We start from the raw sequence: 19,356 nt of genomic DNA, 5'->3' as shown, positions 1-19,356 counted from the left end.
GATTGTGACGTCCGTGTTTTTCGCCTTTGAGATCACTGGAAGAACGTGGGATTGGGTCAGGGTCCGTGTTGGTGCTGGTGTCCGGCTGTGACATTCGCTCGAGCGCCTGCAACACGCCAGGCGCGACCTGGGGAAAGAAATTGCTTCACTGATTCTGGAGCCTCGTGGGGATTTGTGTCTTGTCTTTTTTTTTTTCTTTTTTTTTTTTTCAAAGGCTGGCTGTTGTCTGAGTTGCCAGAACCTGGAAACTTTTTTTTTTTCTCTGTTGCCGTTTGCAGTAGTTGCTAGTTTTCTTTTCTTTCCTCGTAGTGGCAGACAGGCAGTCCTCATGGCATGATACTGAGAGCTCAGAGGTGTTTTAAAACAGTTCCTGAAGAGGTATCGACATGAAGCGTACATATGGCAGCTGCTCCAAAGTCGCTGACTTTAGCTTACTAAGTGGCAGAGCTCTCCTAGTCATTTATGTTTCATTTTTATTACTTGTCAATATGCACTCTGTGGCTATGACAGTAAATATCAGTAAATATATATATATATTTATATATATTTTTATATATATATGAGGATTGGAGAGTTTAGAAAATAGAGGAAAAACGCAGATTCTACCCATAACCCCACTTCCTGCTATTCTTAAAGTGTTGAAATAGTGAGGACATCTTTTGAGCTGTGTGTAGATTTGTAATATCTGAAAAACCTGAATATTAACATCAAGTTGTATCATGATTCCTATTAATACTTCTTCCTCACTCTGCATAACATATCTTTTAAATTCATGTTTATGGAATAAAAAGGATACTTTATTTCTATTGTGAAAGACATCACCTGGACAGACTTTCCTTGAAGGTGGGATCAGGGATGAAGGCTGGAACTTTGAAGTGTTTGAATAAATATGTATCTTTTTGAATCAGTCTTCAGTTGCCTAATTGAAAACATTACTATGTGACCAGCCTCTAAATAGATACAGAATTCATTGGTGTAAGTTAAGGAGGAAGGAATATAGTTGATGTTTTAATAAGTATGCCCAAATTCATTCAGAAATATTTATTGAGCACACTGCTGTATCTGACACTTTTCTTGAAAGTTGAAGCTTCAGAACACTTTACAAACTCTTATGTGAAGATGTCTTATGCCTTTTTTAGTATTCATGGTGCACCCAAAATCTCTGACACAGTTAGAGAGTCCTGTGATGTCATAGTATGACTTTAATCATATTATTTACTTGGTCAGAGAATTTTTGTGTGTGTGTGTGTGGTGGGGGGAACCCTCGCAGGCAGCTGGAGAACGAACCAGTGATGCAGAGGCTGCGGGCAGCCTCACAGCCCAGCGCTCAACTGCTGCGCCACCCGGGAGGCCCCAGAGAATTTTTATAAGTTATTTATCTCTGTGTCTAACTTTTTGCTTGTAAATTAGGTTGATTGGATACCAAGGGTTCTAGAGCTCTTTTTCATTCGAAACACAGCTAGTCAAAATGAGGGAAAAAAGCATTTGGGTGTAAAAACACTATAGGCCCATGAAGTTGGAGAATTCTGAGGGCAGCTCAGGAAATAAGTGCTTCAGCAATAGTTTGATTGCCTTCTCTGCTCTTAGAATAAGTCTAACTTCCTAAGTTGATTTTTGAGAAGGCTGTATGTTTACAAAAAAAAAGTCCTTTCTAGCCAGCCTTGCTTAAAATGTAAACTCTGTTCATGCCAGATGGTTTTTGGCTACAGGCATAACCTGTATTTGTGTGTTTATAATGAGTATCTGATCCTGAGTATCAGTCTATTAGAAGGATTTCTTCTACATTTCAGCTTGTGACTACCCTTATTTTATATTTATAACAACTGCTTCCGTGTCCTGTTGTCTGTCATCTTTTTTTTTTTTAAAGATTTATTTATTTATTTATTTATTTATTTATTTATACAAGCACTGGGTACAGTCAGAAGCGCGGGAGGGTGAGAGAATTCACCAGAGCCAGAGCAGAGAGCAGAACAGGCAGACTGATGAAATACACTGCTGAGGGGAGTAGCGGGTGCGACAGGAGAGGTCTGCTGTGCCATGTGGGACCCTCGCATTGGCTGGGGATCAAACCGGTGCTGCAGAGTCTGTGGGCAGCTTCACAGCCCAGCACTAAACTGCTGTGCCACCAGGGGAGGCCCTGTCTGTCATCTTTTAATTCTTTAAAGTGTCCTGTGTATTTTGTAGCAGTGTTTCTTGTACCAACACTTCCACACTTGAAGATTGGCTGTACTTCAGGGCCCGTTTGTTGTTAGTGATCTTGGCCCCTCACCGTTTCATGTTTGGTGATGATGTTGATGAAATAGTTTTACTATTGACAGATAAAAGATGGACTAATAAAACTGGTCAAATGTGTCTGATTTTACTCTTTTTATAACTACCTACATGGTTATTAGTACTGAATGATGCCTTATTCTTCTTCAAGGTGGCTGTAGTTCTTACTAGCTTTTAGTGTTTGCTGACTCCAGAATTGTTAGCCCCCTTAGGAAAATCATTAATTGGAACTTAGACTCATTAAGGAGCTAACTACACCATTGCTCTAATTAATAACAAGTATAAAGAAAACATCATTTTTGTCTTGCTTAGAGAGTAAGTTAGATTTGATTAGGAAAAAAAAATTCTGTACCTTAAGAGTATAACTCTTGTCTGGGAGCATGACTGTAAGCCTATAATATATAACCTTATAAAGTATTCACTTTACTAGTTCATGCTCTAGTAAGTATAGAGATTAAATAAGCTTATAGAGTCTCAACTTAAAATATTATTTTTACCATAAACTGCCCTGTTGTCAACTCTGTTTTCCCACTGGGTGACAGTATATTTTAAACACATTTCAGACCTGTTGAAACTGTTTCTTCATTTACTTTTAGCAATTAAAAGAGTATCTTTTGGAAGGACAGGGTGGGTGGAAAGAATGATAGCAAGAATAATAGATGCTAAGAACATTTCCAATGGGGCAGACATTAGCAGAGATTTTTATTTAGTCCTTATAACAACTCTGGAATGTAGGTACTACTATTATCACTTTTTCCTTATGGGGAAACTGAGCCAAAGAAATAAAGAATGTAGCATCCATCCTTTATGTTTTGAAGTGTTAGCTTCATATTTTTAAGAGGCCTTGTCATACAGGGGAAAAAAATGTGAAAAGAATGCAGAATTCTACCATATATGATGTTAAAGTTAAAGCAAATAAAATTAGACCAAAGAATATTATGCTTTCAATTTCTTTAGAATTAGATAAATACTAAAGTAACAGACCTGAAAATTCACAATCCAATAAAAATATTAGAAAAGTTGAATATGTATTTGGTTGGAAATTGCAGTTGCAGATTATATAGAAGAATTAGGTAATAACTTTTCTTGAACCCAGGAAAGGTCAAGAACCTCTAATGGACCTAAGAGTACCGTTTGTTACAGCAGCTGTTAAAAAATCAACTCACAGTGTTAAGTCATTGATGGAGGAAGATAACCCTAGATGTCTGCAGTCTTTGTCTCATTTCCTAAGGTGAGAGGGTGAGAAGACTCTCTTGATAAACTCTGATGATAACTCCCAACTAGTTTGAGAATTATTACATTGGTTACTTGGTCCAGTGGTTCTCAAGCATGAAATAGATTTTCCTAGCTAGGATTGCTTCTCATCTCAATGGATTGCTGAAGTATTTTGTTTTTATGTATATTTTAGGACAGAACTGCCTCTGAGTACAATTGAGGCAATTGTATTGAGGCTACAATACAGCAGTGCTCAAACTTTAGTGTGCCTCAGAATTACCTGGAAGGCTTGTTAAAAATAATGTTGGGGGGCCTCCCCTGGTGGCGCAGGCGGTTGAGCACAGCGCTCTGAAGTTGTCCGCAGCCTCTGTAGTGCCGATTCAATACCCACGGGCCGTGAAGGAACCCACATGGCCGCAGACCTCTCCTGTCTCTCCCGGCTGCTTCCCTCAGCAACGTATTTCAGTCAGTCTGCCTGTTCTGTTCCCCACTCTGTCTCTGGTGAGTCCTCTCACCCTCCCGTGCATCTGGACTATACCCCGTTCTTGTATGCATGAATACATAAATCTTTAAAAATAAATAAACAAATAAACAAACAAATAAATAAATAATGTTGGACACCTTCTCCCAGAATTTCTCTTTATGAACTTCTGGGATGGGATGCATAGTTTGCATTTCCAACAATTTCCCAAGTAATGCTGATGCTTCTGACCTGAGTGCCACACTTTGAGAATCACTCTTGTGGGTAAGTCTTGTCCATAGTAAGGGTAGAAGGATATAGAGAAATGTTGAGATTTTTTAAATGTTTAGTATTAATATTTTTATATTAATACTATGAGTAATCAGTGTATTATGGTCTTTAAAATATTATATTTCAGAAAATTAGATCTGTCAGAATGAGTACAGTAAGTCTTGTGAATCTAATTTAAAATGAATACTTGTATAATTGTTTTTTGACTTGTGATTTTAAACTTAAAGGTGCAAGAATTCAGCTAAATTTAGAAATTATTGGAATGTCTAAAATGTATAATCATTGTATTAAATAATTTAATATATTTAGTGTAATTAAGTTCTTAGAAAGGTTACTTGTTAGAGAGGTAAATAAAATGTTCAAAATCAAATATAGGATAGTTATAAGTGCAGTTTAGAATGTGAAAGCATTTAAGTACTCCAGTGTATAAATAGGATTATTTGAGGATATTTAGTTTGTTTTCTGCTCGAATTGACTATCTATTAAAACCACCATAGAAATATTAAACTTTACTAGACTTATAAATAGAATATATTTTATAGTTGAATTATTTAAGGAAAAACTGGGTTTTAATATTTGTACTTCAATAAATCAAGTATTAATTAAAAAGTGAGTAGTTGCAAATAGTTTTTTCTGTGTATAAATTCTTCCTTCATGGGTACCAGAATGCACTCTTGATACATTTTGTTGAATGAATGATATTAATACAAAAAAAGGTATGATTTACGGGCAAATGGATGTATTAAGAGAATAGACCAAAATTTTGCCTTTGTTTTCTGGCAGTCAGTAAAAAGAAAGAAATGTGGTCACACAAATTACAATTTCCTTAAGATAAAGATAAAACCTGTTGCTCAGGGCCTCCCCTGGTGGTGCAGCGGTTGAACGCTGGCCTGTGAGGCTTCCCGCAACCTCTGCAGTGCCGGTTCATTCCCCGGGCCACCTGGGAGGGTCCCACAAAACAAAACAAAAAACATGTTACTCAGGCACTTTGGAGAAACACACCATTCCTGATAGTGGGAATAAAGAGAAAAAATTCTTATGGAACTGTTCCAAGATAGCAAATAGTATTTTCTCACCATCTTTATTGTAAATACAGATTCTGATTTCAGAAAGCTAATTTTTATACACCATTCTTTAGTGCATTTCAATAATTTAACAGTAGAAACAGTAGAATGCAAGTTCGTAATAGCAGTTCTGTATATGGCCAAGGAAATTAATCCAAATATACAGTTAGCTGATGGTGTGTCTTAATTAGAGGGTAGTTACTGGATTACAAAATATAGATTTTTTATTTTTTTTAAGATTTCTTTATTTATGCATACAAGAACTGGGGTACAGGCCAGAGGTGTGGGGGGTGGTGAGAGGATTCACCAGAGACAGAGTAGGGAGCAGAACAGGCTGATCAAATGAAACACACTGCTGAGGGGAGCTGCGGGCGAGGCAGGAGAGGTCTGCTATACCATGTGGGTTGCTCTCTGGCAGGGATTGAACTTACGCTTCAGAGGCTTTTGATTGCTTGATAGCGCTATCTTTAACCCTTGCGCCACCAGGGAGGCCTACAAACTATAGATTTTAGATCATATTGTCAAGACTCTAAAATTTTTGATTTACTAAAACAGTGCTACTCAATAGGGTTTTTGCAATGATGGTAGCCCATAGACAGATGTGGCTTTTGAGCACTTGAAATTTGACTAGTGAGGAATTGAATTGAGAAATATGGATTCTGAATTCTATTATCTCTGTTGTCTAACATGGTAGCTCCTAGCACTTGTGGCTATTTTAGTATAAATTAATTTAAATTAAATTGAAAATTCAATTTTCAGTCTTCTTTAGTAACATTTGAAGTAATCAGAAACCACAAAGCTAGTGGCTACCATATTCAATAATGCAGAGATGAAGTATTTTTATTATTGCAAGAGGTTTCACTGGACAGCATTGCTCTAGAGTAATGTCTTTCAGCTTACTGCTGTTAGAATTCCCTGGCAAGCTATTAAAAAAATTCTGATGACAAAGCCCCAACTATAGCTTCAGATTTCTGAGATTTGACACTTGAAGAGTAGATCATAAATAAAAATCTCTCAAGTTTAGGACTTAAGTCAATGTGTTTCTTAGGTAATTCTTAAAAGGCATTATTTTTCTTAATGTTTCTCAGTCAAATTAATGAGTCTAGAGGAGTTTAGCAAGTTTTTAAAACTTTTCTTCACAAGTACTTTGGGTATGTACTTATTTCATTCAGGTTAAGTAAAGAGATGCATGTTTAAATTTGTATGCCAGACTCTGAATAGGACTGAGACATTAGGAACATTGAGGTGTGACTGACAATTAAAAATTCCTGAAATATGAAGTCATGTTTATGCTTGAGGGAGAAATACTGAAGATATATTCTTGGAATATTTGGCTCCAGTCTAAGAAAAAAAAATTTGTCTTGTAAAATTGATGCATGCTAATTATGAGGAAGTCATAGAGTGCAGAGTTTAAAAGTTTAAAAGGCACTTCCAGTTCAACCATCCAGAGACATAAGTAATTTTAGAGAAGGCAGTATTGTTGCGATATGTACACAGATATGTAGAATGATGGATGGATGGTTAGAAAGAAGGAATGACTAGAAGATATTGTTTGCCATAAGTAGTAGTTCCTGAATGGTATGTCTAAAACTAAGCCGTCTGAAAAATAGTAAGTGGTTGTTATTGATGTCGTTACATTCTTGCTTTAGATTTAAGGGAAATATATTTAATTTTTTTTTTTAAGATTGATTGATTTATTTATTTATACAAGCACTGGGTACAGTCAGAAGCACGGGAGGGTGAGAGAATTCACCAGAGCCAGAGCCGGAAACAGAACAGGCAGGCTTACGAGGAAGTACACTGCTGAGGGGAGCAGCAGGCTGCAGGAGAGGTCTGCGCACCATGTGGGACCCTCTCCGGTGGCCTGGGATCGAACTGGCGCTGCAGAGGCTGCTGGCAGCTTCACAGCCCATCGCTCAACTGCTGTGACACCAGGGGAGGCCCTATATTTAAATCTTTATGACAGTAACAGCTCAATCTCCCATTTTTCTTCCCCTACCTCCTATTCTTTACTCATTCTACTATTTTTACACTTTTATGCTTATAGGATAGACAGTTTTTCGCTATTCATGACCCAAATAGTTATTTTATTATATCCTCATCACTCCTGGAGTTTTTGGTAAAGTTGGCATAATTTGTTTTGTGGCGTTGAATAACTATTTCACTAAAGAATCTGAAGCAAGCAAGAACTTTTTTTTTTTTTTTCTTCTAGTAGATGATTTGCTTTTTAAGCAGGAATTCCTTAAGAATTCTTTTATTTTCCAAGCACTATAATTTAACCAAGAGCAGAAATGAGAATGAGTAAATTTGCATGTGCACCTGAGTGTGTATGTCTTTCAGGAATTAAATGCCTTTTAGCAATTACATCTTTCCTCTTGGGTCCATGTTCATGGAGCTACAACTACATGAAATAGCTCTGGTCTTGAGATGGGGGAATCCAGAGCTATGAAGAATAATGTTGGGTATTACATTCACCTGGAAATTTATTACTTCTGTTCATGTTTCACTGGACAAGGCAAGTTATGTGGTCATATTTGACTTCAGTGGGATGGTGTGATGTATTTTATATTCTTCCCCAGGAAGGGACACAACAATAATACATTATGTCACAATGACTAATTTAGAAAATAATTACATTAGTTGAATGGAGATTGAAAATTGTGTTACTCTTATGAGTAGGGAGTTACATGGGCAAGCCCTTTTCTTTTTTTTCTCTCAGTTATTCAGACTTTACGTTTGATCCTTTGGAAAGCTCTTTTAGTAGTGAAGTCAACTGTGAACCCATAGTTCTGGAGTGAGGCCTGAGAGTCCTCATTCATGGTAAATTCAAAGGGGATACACTGCTGCTTGTCCTTGTAGCCCACTTTAAGTATCAGCACTTTATAACACTTTTTATTATGGACTTTTTCAATTAGGAAAAGGCCACCACAAAAATCCTTGGCTAGATAGGGAAAGAGCCCCAAAAGAGGAACTAATAGGAAGGAAAGCAACAGCAGTGTGACATGTTACCAAATAAAGGGAAAGGTGAGCATTGAGAAGGAATAAATTTGATGCTTCCAAAGATCAAATAAAATTGGGAAAGCCCATTAAAGTTGCCACTTAGTTTATTCTTTGCTAAAGCAAGAGAGATGTCATTACAGTACATTCAGGAATCAGTAGGAGGTGATGAAATAAGGATAGTGAAAGTAGACTCTTAACTCCCAGAAGTTTAGTTATGAAAGAAGCAAAACGATAGGCAGATATCTAGAGGCAGATGGTCACAAAGTGAAGGAAAAATTAAGGACATTAAAAAAAAAAATCTTTGTTTTAATTATTAGAAATCAATAACAAGTGAAAATTTGAATATATAGGTATTTTCCCCCTTATATTACCTCATTATAGAAGGGATCGATTAATTAGAAAAGTTGTAATCAGCATATGTTTTTAGTTTGGAAGATGCTTTTAAAATATTAAAGACTTTATTATTGTGTTTGAAAGTATTAACTTCCAGCTCAAAATTTTTAAATCATCAAAATTTTTATTAGTAGCTACTATCAAAATTATCATAATCAATTCTGTTAGGGGTCTTCCAACAAATTAAAACTGTATTTCATACTATTTTTGGTTTTGGTTTCCATGTTTGCTTTCTTCTTCTAGTTTGCCTTTCCCATTTTATTACCAAAATTATCATTTTTTTCTCTTTTAAAAAATTAAGGTAAAAATGGTTTACAACACTGTATATGATTCAAAAATACAAAGTTCTGATACTGTCTTGTCAATTCTTTGTTTAAACATATTTTGGGACTTAATAGTCTGGTAAAAGCAAGGTAGGTGAGTCATACTCTTCTGCTGAGAATAATTTTAAAAACTGGGTGAAAACAAATTTTAACAAGGGTATTAAAATGGTACTTGATAGGGCTAGATAAGATCTGTGTGAGGACAGAGGCCCAAGGAGCAATTCCAGTTTGGGATTGCTTCTTCCCTGGGGAATATGTTGGTTCCAGAAACAACAAATTAGTGATTAAATGTTGATTTTGAGGGGCCTCCCTGGTGGTGCAAGGGGTTAAGTCTCAGCACTATCATGCTATTGGAAGCCACTGTAGCACTAGTTCAATCCCTGCTAGGGAGGTCATCCACATGGCACAGCAGACCTCTCCTTGACTCTCGCTGGTACCCACAGCAGTGCATTTCAGTCAGTCTGCCTGTTCTGTCTCCCCACTCTGTCTCCTCTCACCCACCCACACCTCTGGCCTTCACCCCAGCTCTCTTGTATGCATAAATTAATCTTTAAAAATAGTTTATTTTTGACAACCTAAGCAAGGGTATAGAGACAGACAAGCGCCATCATAGGTGAAGAGTGAACAACTCTAACTTAGGACCTCAAAGCGCTATGCCTTAGCGATAACCAAAAACTGAAGTAGTGAAACTTGATCAGTCAACTTCAAATCATCATTCCTGTAATTTCATGAAAAAGATCTAATATTCTTAGAGTCTTCAGGGGTTTGGGAAAAGCATACAATAATTCTTTCTGGAGAAATATAGCTTTCTATGTGTCAAATTCTGCCTATATGCAGTTTTGCAAATTTAATATTCAGCATACCAAATATAATTAGATGTTTGACAAGACATGAGAAACAGACCCATAGGAATAATGAATACTGTTGTTATCAGATTTTAAATAGCTATGTTGAAAATTCTGAGCTAACTGAGAAATTTGTAGGAAAATAGTTTAAAAAAGAATAACTAGGAATTGAGCAATGTAATCCTTCAGTTAGGATCTTTGTGAATAGATTCAGCAGCAAATTAGCCACCAAAGAAGAGAATTCATGCATGAATTGATACATCAGAAGAAAAAATTCAGAATAAAGAGAGAGGGAATAAATAAGCCCAGAATAAAAAGGATGGAAAATATAGGGTAAACTTTATACAAGATTACATTAAATAGTTGTTACTTATGGATAGTGGAGTCCCGGAAGGAGAGGAGAGAGAAACAGGGGCAGAAACATTTAAAGAGAGAATGGCTGAAAACTTCAAAACTGATAAAATACTGTAATTCACAGGTTTAAACAGTCCTATAAACGCTTTGTGGATTCAGTGCAAATTCCACCAAAGCTGGTAAATCTTATAAAGTAATCAGAGTAAGTAGTCATTGATGTAGCAATACGATTGACAATAGATTTTTTTCAATAAGCTGTGGAAACAAAAAGGCAGGGGGAAGTACCTGTCAACTAAGAACTCTGTTTCCTGTGTAGTTACCCAGACATATAATAAAACTGATAAATCTGAGGGCAAAGTAAATGTTGATTGTCTAGAAAAATAGTGTCATATACTGTTTTTTATACACACATGAAAGTAAAATCTGTAATAACTAATGCATATTAGTCTTTGCAGGGGCACACAGTTTTTAAGTTGAATTGTCCAGAAAGAAGATAAAAGTACTAATTATTAGACTGCGATAAGTCAGAAATTCAGGCTGTAATCTCTAGTCTGACCACTAAGTGAATTGTTAAAATTTCCAAATTAATGAGAGGTGATGGAAAATTAACAAATAATATTATAATCAATAAAATCAATATTATATCATCAATACTGTAATTAATAAAATTACTGATTAATAAAATCAGTAAAAATAATGAATAATTGCTGGATATATTTCAGCCTTGACAATATTGATATTATGGGATAGATAATTCTTTGGTGAGTAGGGACGGTTGTGTGCTTTTGTTTAGTTAGCACAAGATTTTTAGCAGCATCCTTGGCCTCTACCCATTAGATACCATTAACACTCTCCCCCAATTGTAATTATCAAAAATTGCTTCAGTTTTCTCAGTTGTAAAATGGTCATAAAATGATGCCTACTTTGTAGAGTTGATGAACTAGATGATAATAAATGTGAAATAATACAATGCCTGGATGTACTAGATATTTGGTGTTAACTATTGTTTTGATTACTAAATAAACCACAAATATGTATATATTTCTAAACTGTAATACCTTTTGTGAGGAAGAGGAATAGGATTCTTTCCCTTCTGCAAATTTAGATTCAGATTTGTTAGCTATCTTTGAAAGGTTGTTATAAACATAGCAAGTAAGAAACTGGATTAGGTAATAGCTTTGTTTACTTTCAAGTCTCAATAATTGTGATTAGGGGCCTCCCTGGTGGTGCAAAGGGTTAAGCACAGCTCTGTGAAGCTATCCACAGCCACTGCAGCACCAGTTCGATCCTCAGCCAGGGAGCTACCCACATGGCACAGCAGACCTCTCCTGACTCACCCACTGCCCCCCTCAGCAGTGTATTTTGGTCAGTCTGCCTGTTCTGTTCCCCACTCTGTCTCTGGTGAATCCTCTCACCCCCCACACCTCCGGCCTGTACCCCAGCTCTTTATGTATAAATAAATAAATCTTAAAAAAATTATTGTGATTATATTTTCATAATGATAGAGGGAATCATCTCATTGTGCTCTGGTACTCATCTTTATGAGTAAATGTTTTACCAATGGTTATTAAAAACTATTTTTTATAATAATTATTACACCATATTTTATCATTTGAAATTATGAAAGTGAATATTTTCAGTGCATGTCAAGCTTTAAACTGTGGAAAGCTGGTATTTTAGTTTTCTTACTTTGGTGAACTCTTGAAAATGATAGAGCAGTTACACATTTCACTGTGATTAAATGTTTTAATGAATTCTTGGGATATTATGAAACAAACATTGAAAAGGGTACTCTTAGGCAAGTAAATGTAGACTAATGGCTATTCCTAAAATCAATTAAGGAGAGATGCATATTATCAGTTAAAAGCAATCTGTAATTGTATTTTGTATTATTTTCAAAGTTTAAATTGCAAAATAGGAACCATTTGGCTCCCTCTGCTGTTCACGAAATAACATATAAATTACTATTTAATGTTGTCTTAATAATTTGTTTTATCATAACAAATTTAAATATGTTCTTTAGGGCTTCCCCTAGTGGCACAGGCGGTTGGCACAGGGCTTCCCCTGGTGGCACAGTGCTGTGGAGCTGTCCGCAGTCAGCCTCTGCAGCGTAGGTTCAATGCAGGCTGGCAGGCGAGAATCCCACATGGCGCAGCAGACCTCTCCTGTCTCGCCTGCTGCTCCCCTCAGCAGTGTATTTCAGTCAGTCTGCCTGTTCTGTTCCCCGCTCTGTCTCTGGTGAATCTTCTCACCCCCCTGCACATCTGGCCTGTACCCTGGTTCTTGTATGCATGAATAAATAAATCTTTAAAATAAATAAATATGCTTTTCAGTGGAGGAAGAAAATAGAATATAGTGATAGGCAAAAATAATACTCCTCTCCACAAGAAGTGTACATTTTGCATTTATACCATAAATGTAGATTGCCTCCTTTTCTACATCCAAACAGAATGTGGTATATCTTTTGAACATTTACCAATCTCTCATATATTAGAAATGTTATCTCAGTATAGTAAAGGCATTTTTATATTTTCTTGTGAATTTTCTGATCCATACCTTTTGTCTGTTTTTCCATGCACGTTTTCCTCTTTTATTTCTCCTCAGATTTTAAGTGTTCTTTAAATATTTAGGACAGTCAAGTAGTCTGTCTATCTGTGGTTTTAATAAACGAACCATAATTCCTTCTTTACAGAAAATTAATGACACTATAAGAATTGTGGTTTTCTAGCTACAGTTGTTGTTTTAGAACATTAGCTAATTCAAATTCAATGTTTGCCTTATGTAGGCCCTTTTTGTTAGGCATTGAGGAGGCATTATGGAACAAGAAAGGTGTGGCGTTTTATAGCTTAAAATTTTTAGTGAAAGAGAGTTAAAATAAGTAGAAAATTAAAACTGCAAATGCTACTGATGAGGTTTCTGGAGTTAGTGCGGGGCCCTTGGGTTCACTCTGGGAAAGGTGTCACCATAGCTTTCTGTTTGGCGGCACGCAGCGAGTTCCCCAGGCGAGTTTCTCCACGAGACTGAAATGGTCATTATATTTAAAGAACAGATTTATTAGGGAAAGGGACAGGTTTGCTGAGAGGCCTGCATGGTTGCAGGCGGGCAGCCTTGAGGAGAGCAGCCTCCGCTGAGGGAGGTCAGTGAAGAGAAGCCCTAGCATAGTACAGGTCACGGGCAGGCAGGAGGCTGCTGCCCTGCAGAGGGAGAGAGTTGGTGAAAAGAGGCACCAGCATAGTCACAGGTGGGGAGTGGGAGTGCTGCCCCGAGCCTGTGGAGACACTGCTCTGATACTGTCCTCTTCTGTTTGGGAGGGGTCACTCCTTGTGAGCCTCCAGTTTGTTGCTGATTTTGAATAACCATGCAGAATCCAAAAGGGACTGGAGATTCCAGGATGGGGAGCGGCGATTCCAGGATGGGCCCAATCTCTGTATCTTTACCGTCAGGTCTTTGCTCCACTCCCTACAGCAGTCTGATCCTGCTTGGGTCTCATGCCTTGGCACCTTAGGGTCACAACCTCTACAGCTAGGTTAATGGTCATGTTATTTCCCTCTAACCCCCACTTTCCTGTGAGTCAGGTTCTGGTCTTGAGGCACCTCCTTTCCAGTCTTTCTATTCTTGTCCTCCATCACTATGAAGGAGACAAAGATACTATGTGATTAATGACAGAGAACCGGGTCAGACTAGGTGGTCAAGAAGGTTTTAAGACAGTTTTTGTTTGTTTTAAGCATTGCAGTGTAACTATTTTTGGGATTCAGATGATTAAAAATATTATTATTTTTTTCACACTTCATTAGAACTACTAACCCAAGTGAGCTAATTAGGTACATAAGAATAAACTAGTATGGTCAATTGTCAATTAAGGTGGCTAGAGGTAGAGTGGTGTAAATATTTTTTAGGCAATTTGGGTTAGAGGAATTAATTTTTCTTTGAAAACTATAGTTTTAATCATGAAAAATGATGAGGGATGAATTGAACATTTTGTTGTATTTGCTATCTAATTTCTTTTATTAGTTTTTTAGAGATTGATTTTAATAATTTTTAAATGTTTCAAATGGAGTGACATTTTATCAATTCACTGAGATATAGATGAGAATGTTATCACTGAAGTAGAATTTAATTGATATGGAATGATAATGACATATTTAAGTGAAATATTTAATAAGCAATTGAAAAATAGTTGGTACTTTATCTGAAATGAAATGCCTTGAAGTGTGTTTATATATGAAAGACTATCTTAATTTTCTTCAAGGTGTGTAAATAAGGAACTTAATAATTTAAAACAATTCCATAAAGAAGACTATCTTTAATTACAGAATTATAGATTTTGTGAGTGTGTAAGGACTATTAGTTACATTTTTCAGACTTGAATTACTGGTAGTAATAATCATAGTAATAATAAAATAATAGTAATAAAAATAATAGATCTTATAATCAGGCTAGATGTGTTGAAAGACATGATTCATAATCATTTTTCAATAACTTCCTTTCTCTCCCACTTACTTATATTTTGAATTGCTTTCAATTACTACACTGTTTCAATTCCTACTGGTCAATTTCTAAAGCATTTTTTGCTAGTTGCTTATCTTTTGGAGCAAAGAAACCTGGGCAGCAAGCTGTATTACTAGTGAACTAGGTAAGTTCCCAGTGAGCTCTATTTAATAGTCCTTGACATTGCTCTAAAAGGAAGATGAATTTAATAGGATTTTTACCTAATTTTTTCCAGACACTGGCCAAAAGAAGACCCTAGACAAGAAAGACGGGAGACGAATGTCTTTTCAGAAACCTAAAGGAACTATTGAATATACCGTAAGTTATTTGCTTTTGAAAAAACTGACTTATCTTTGTAATAGTCTTAAAAAGGACATTCTTTGTTTATACTATAAATAAGACAAAGATTGTTAACTTCCTATTTTAAAAGCTGTACTTCACTTTCAGCAACTTTTCTTAATAAGTCGTAAGTTCCTAATTGCATTTTAGGATTCCTTTCCTTATAAAGATATTTTATTATATTACAAAGATAGCAATTTTACCAAATTTAATTTAGTATAGATTCCAGTTTACTGGGAGTCAGTGTTATTGTGCTATAATAATTTTTATTAAGTTAGGCTTTTAGGAAAATATTTGCATTTTTAAAAATGTGAAAATCAGGTTCCCAGCAGCGATAAAGATAATGATAATGAGATAAACTATTTAAAAGGTAAATTGATATTAATCTTCCACATTAACCTCTCACATTAGATTATTTATACTAATTTATAGCTAAATTTCTTCAGCTCTGAAAAAAGAGCTTTTTTTCTATGTTCTTGAAATGACCCTCATATCTCCCTGCAGTGAATTTTTCACATTTCTGGGTACTGTGGGAAGCTGAAGTAAGAAAACTACTTTAGACTGTGGTGTGCTGCTTATTTGATTAAATGTAAATATTCTGTGGACAATATTCACATGCTATAATTTTTTAACTGAACTTAATTTTATGTTGTTTTGTGTTTTTTAATGTTATAATAACATTAATAAGATAGCATTTTTGAACAATATATGCATTTGTGTTATCATGAAACCTTATACTTGGTTTGAATCTTACCTTCCATGAATCTTTAAAGAAATTATTGAGAAATTATGTCCCTCTATTGTCTTTTTGTGATCATTTCTAGGTAATCTTTCTTTTTTAGATTGTTTTTCGAGTTTCTTTCTTGTCTTTATAGTTCTGTATTACCATTGTAAGTCTAAATTCATACAATTTTTAATTTTTTTTAATTAAAGTAACTTTGATTTAAAACTTTGTATATGAAATAGAGATCTAGGATCACCCCCTTCAGGTGTATGTTACCATGTCTCACCCACCACCAAGACACCCGCAGTCCATTATCCTTCCTTCTCACTTTGCTAATAGTTTAGTTTTTGTCTAAACAGATTAAAATAATTTTTTTTTCTTTTAAACAGGTTGAATCGAGGGATTCTTTGAATAGTATAGCCCTGAAATTTGATACAACACCCAACGAACTTGTTCAATTAAATAAGTTATTCTCCCGAGCAGTGGTTACTGGACAGGTATCTTTTTTTTTTTATGCATTGGTATTTTAATATATAGAAGTTTCCATTGCAATATAGTTTAAAATATTGAAACATTGAGAAGAATAATTGTATGCATTCTTTAAGTCTTATTGACTCTAAAAGAGAAAATTAACTATTACTTATATACATATGAATTTTTCTTAATAAATATCGAAAAAATGTGAATTATCTTTTCAAATGTAGATTTAAAGAACTTTCAAAAATATATAAAGCAGTACATGTACATGATAAAAAGTCCAAACATTTTTAAAGGTAAGTATTCTATCTCAATTCCTTTTCCAGAAGCAACCTCAGTTACCAATTTGTATCTTTTCCAGAAAGTCTAATCTTTACTCTTACTCTTTTTTTTTTAATTTAACTTGATATTTAGTGAATGTTCAATTTAAACACAATGTGATTTCACACTTGTTCATTTGTATAATATTGCAATATATTGTTGTAGATTAGTCACAAAAGCTTTAAACTGTTTTTTTTTTTTTCTCTTTTACTATTGTAAATATTGTTGTAGTAAACACTTGTACCTATCTCTTTTTCTTATGTTGGTATTTTTGTAGACTAAAGTCTTAGAAGTAAATTTGCTGAGTGAAAGTATACAAAATTTTGCTATGGCTAGATTGCCTTTAAAAATATACCCACGGTAGGGCCTCCTCTGGTGGCGCAGCAGTTGAGCACTGGACTGCGAAGCTGCCCGAAGCTGTCTGCAGCCTCTGCAGCACCAGTTTGATCCTGAGCCGCTGGCGAGGGTCTCACATGGCGCGGAGACCTGCCGCCCACTGCTCCCCTCAGCAGTGTGCTTCGGTCCTTCTGCCTGTTCTGCTCCCTGCTCTGGCTCTGGTGAATTCTCTCACCCTCCCGCGCTTCTGACTGTGCCCACTGCTTGTATAAATAAATAAATAAATCTTTAAAAAATATATATATATACCCACGGTTTATGAGAATTATCAAACTAATCTAAATTAATTTGAATACTTTTTTTTTTACAGTGTAGGAATTATGACAATACATATTCTTTAAAATCAAAACATTTTTGTTTTTTTCTATTTACTGCAGAAGGTCATGGAACTTATAAAAGATCTTCTGACTACTAAAATTTTAGTTTGACTGAATTTTTGTGTGAATGATTTTTTACAGGTTTTATATGTTCCTGATCCTGAATATGTCTCCAGTGTTGAGAGCTCTCCATCTCTAAGTCCCATAAGTCCTCTGTCACCAACATCATCTGAGGCTGAATTTGATAAGACTACCACTGTAAGTGTCCCTACTTTCCAGAAAATAGCTATGAAAAAATTTCATTGTATGTGAGAGAGAGTTTTCTGTGTGAGCACTCACGCATGCAAAGTTAGATTACAAGGGACATAGTTCTCAGACTTCTCCAAATGAATACATGCACACCAGTTTAAAACTCATTTTAAAAAAAATAAATAAAAAATAAAACTCATTAAAAATATAAATTCAGACTGTTAGAGCTCTTCATTGAATGTTTGTTTTTTTTTTTAAGTGCCATTCCTAGCTTACTTTACATAATATTTTAGACTGATTTCCTGATTGTAATTAGAAGGAATTATATTTCTTGGTGCAGGCTATTCATTTGACTTTAATGTACTTACTTAGTTCTCTGAAGTATCTTTTTTTTTTTTAAGAATCCTGATGTAGTCCACCCAAAAGAACCAACTCCATCTACTTTTACTGGTATTCGGCCTGCGCGAGTTGTATCTTCAACTTCTGAAGAGGAAGAAGCATTTACTGAGAAATTTCTTAAAATTAATTGTAAATATGTTACCTGTGGCAAGGTAATAAATAATTTTTAGGAAAAAGCTTTTAATCATGATTTATTTATTACTGAATTTTGACAGCTTGACATTTACATTTTAAGTCAGTAACATCAGCAAATAATTGAATGTTTAAAAAATGTATTGGTGAAACTATAAGTTTATTCTAGACCTTGCATGTATCTTATAGTCTGGTGATCTGAATCATTGCTAAATAAGGTACAGCTCATTTGTTTTTTTTGTAGATTTTTTTAAAAACTGATATAAAATGACCACACATAAATAGGGAGATAACTACTATTTATAGAATATCTACTATATGCCAGAAACTTTATGACATGTCATTTTATCAAGTTAAAATAATCCTGTAAAATAGGTAGCCCTATTACTTCTTTATGGGAAAAAGAAATTTTCAGGAAATGTTACTAAGTTCACAGTTTCCAAATACACATTTATTTTGTGGCTTGACAATACCTTTCTTATTGCTGAATAATATTTTCATTTTATAGATGTACCACAGTTTATCCATTCATCTATTGAAAGACATCTTGGTTGCTTTCAAGTTTGGGCACCTAGTAAAACACCTGCTATAAACATTCATATGCAAGTTTGGTGTAGAAATATATTTTTATTTTTTGGGGGGTAAATACTATGGAGTATGATTGCTAGATCATGTATTAGATTGCTGCATTCTATGCTACATTTAGCTTTGTAAGAAATTACTAAATTGTCCTCCAAAGTGACTATACTATTTAGCATTTCTACCACCAATGAAGAGAGTTGCTAGTCTACAACTTGCCAACATTCAGTGCTGTCAGTGTTTTATATTTTCACTATGCTAATTGGTCTTTTCTGGTAGCTCTGTTTTAATTTGCATTTTCCTAATGACTTTTGATATTGAGAATCTTTTCATAAACGTATTCACTATCGTTATACTTTTGACATTTTACTTTTGAAAGTTATCATTGGGCATTGAATTTTAGGTGGACAGGGCTTTCTTTTTTCTTTCTGAACTTTTAAGATGCTTCTTTAGCACTCTGCTGTTTTCTGACTTAAACTGTTTCTGAAGAGAAGTTTTCTATTATTTTTATATTTCGTATTCTGTACAAAACATTGTTTCCTTCAGTTGTTACATTTAAAGTACTCTCTATAACACAGACTGTGAACAATTTGATTATGATGTGTCTGGTGTATTTTTCTTATTTGTTCTGCTTGGGTTTCACTCAGTTTCTTGGTATTTGTTTCCAGTTTTTATCAAATTTGAAAATTTTTAGCTATATTTCTTCAAGTATTTGTTCC

General features: G+C 35.0%; 1 protein-coding gene across 7 annotated transcripts in view; it reads left to right on the top strand.

Annotated features, from left to right (window-relative positions):
* OXR1 (oxidation resistance 1) overlaps nt 1–19,356 on the top strand; it is a 285,034-nt gene that overhangs the window by 225,616 nt on the left and 40,062 nt on the right. For 6 of the 7 annotated variants that reach the window (XM_054692036.1, XM_054692035.1, XM_037502800.2 and 3 more), the window contains 4 exons: nt 14,940–15,022; nt 16,157–16,264; nt 17,420–17,536; nt 17,929–18,078. In XM_054692036.1, the coding sequence (XP_054548011.1) occupies nt 14,940–15,022; nt 16,157–16,264; nt 17,420–17,536; nt 17,929–18,078 (458 nt within the window). Of the gene's footprint in view, nt 1–2,745; nt 3,503–14,791; nt 14,850–14,939; nt 15,023–16,156; nt 16,265–17,419; nt 17,537–17,928; nt 18,079–19,356 lie in introns of those variants that run through there. The other variant, XM_037502808.2, reaches the window with a different exon arrangement.

Source organism: Talpa occidentalis, unplaced genomic scaffold, assembly GCF_014898055.3.
Source record: "Talpa occidentalis isolate TD23 unplaced genomic scaffold, MPIMG_talOcc4v2.1, whole genome shotgun sequence".
NCBI lineage: Eukaryota > Metazoa > Chordata > Mammalia > Eulipotyphla > Talpidae > Talpa > Talpa occidentalis.
Note: the sequence above shows the minus strand (reverse complement) of the source record. Positions and strands in the feature narration are given on the sequence as shown.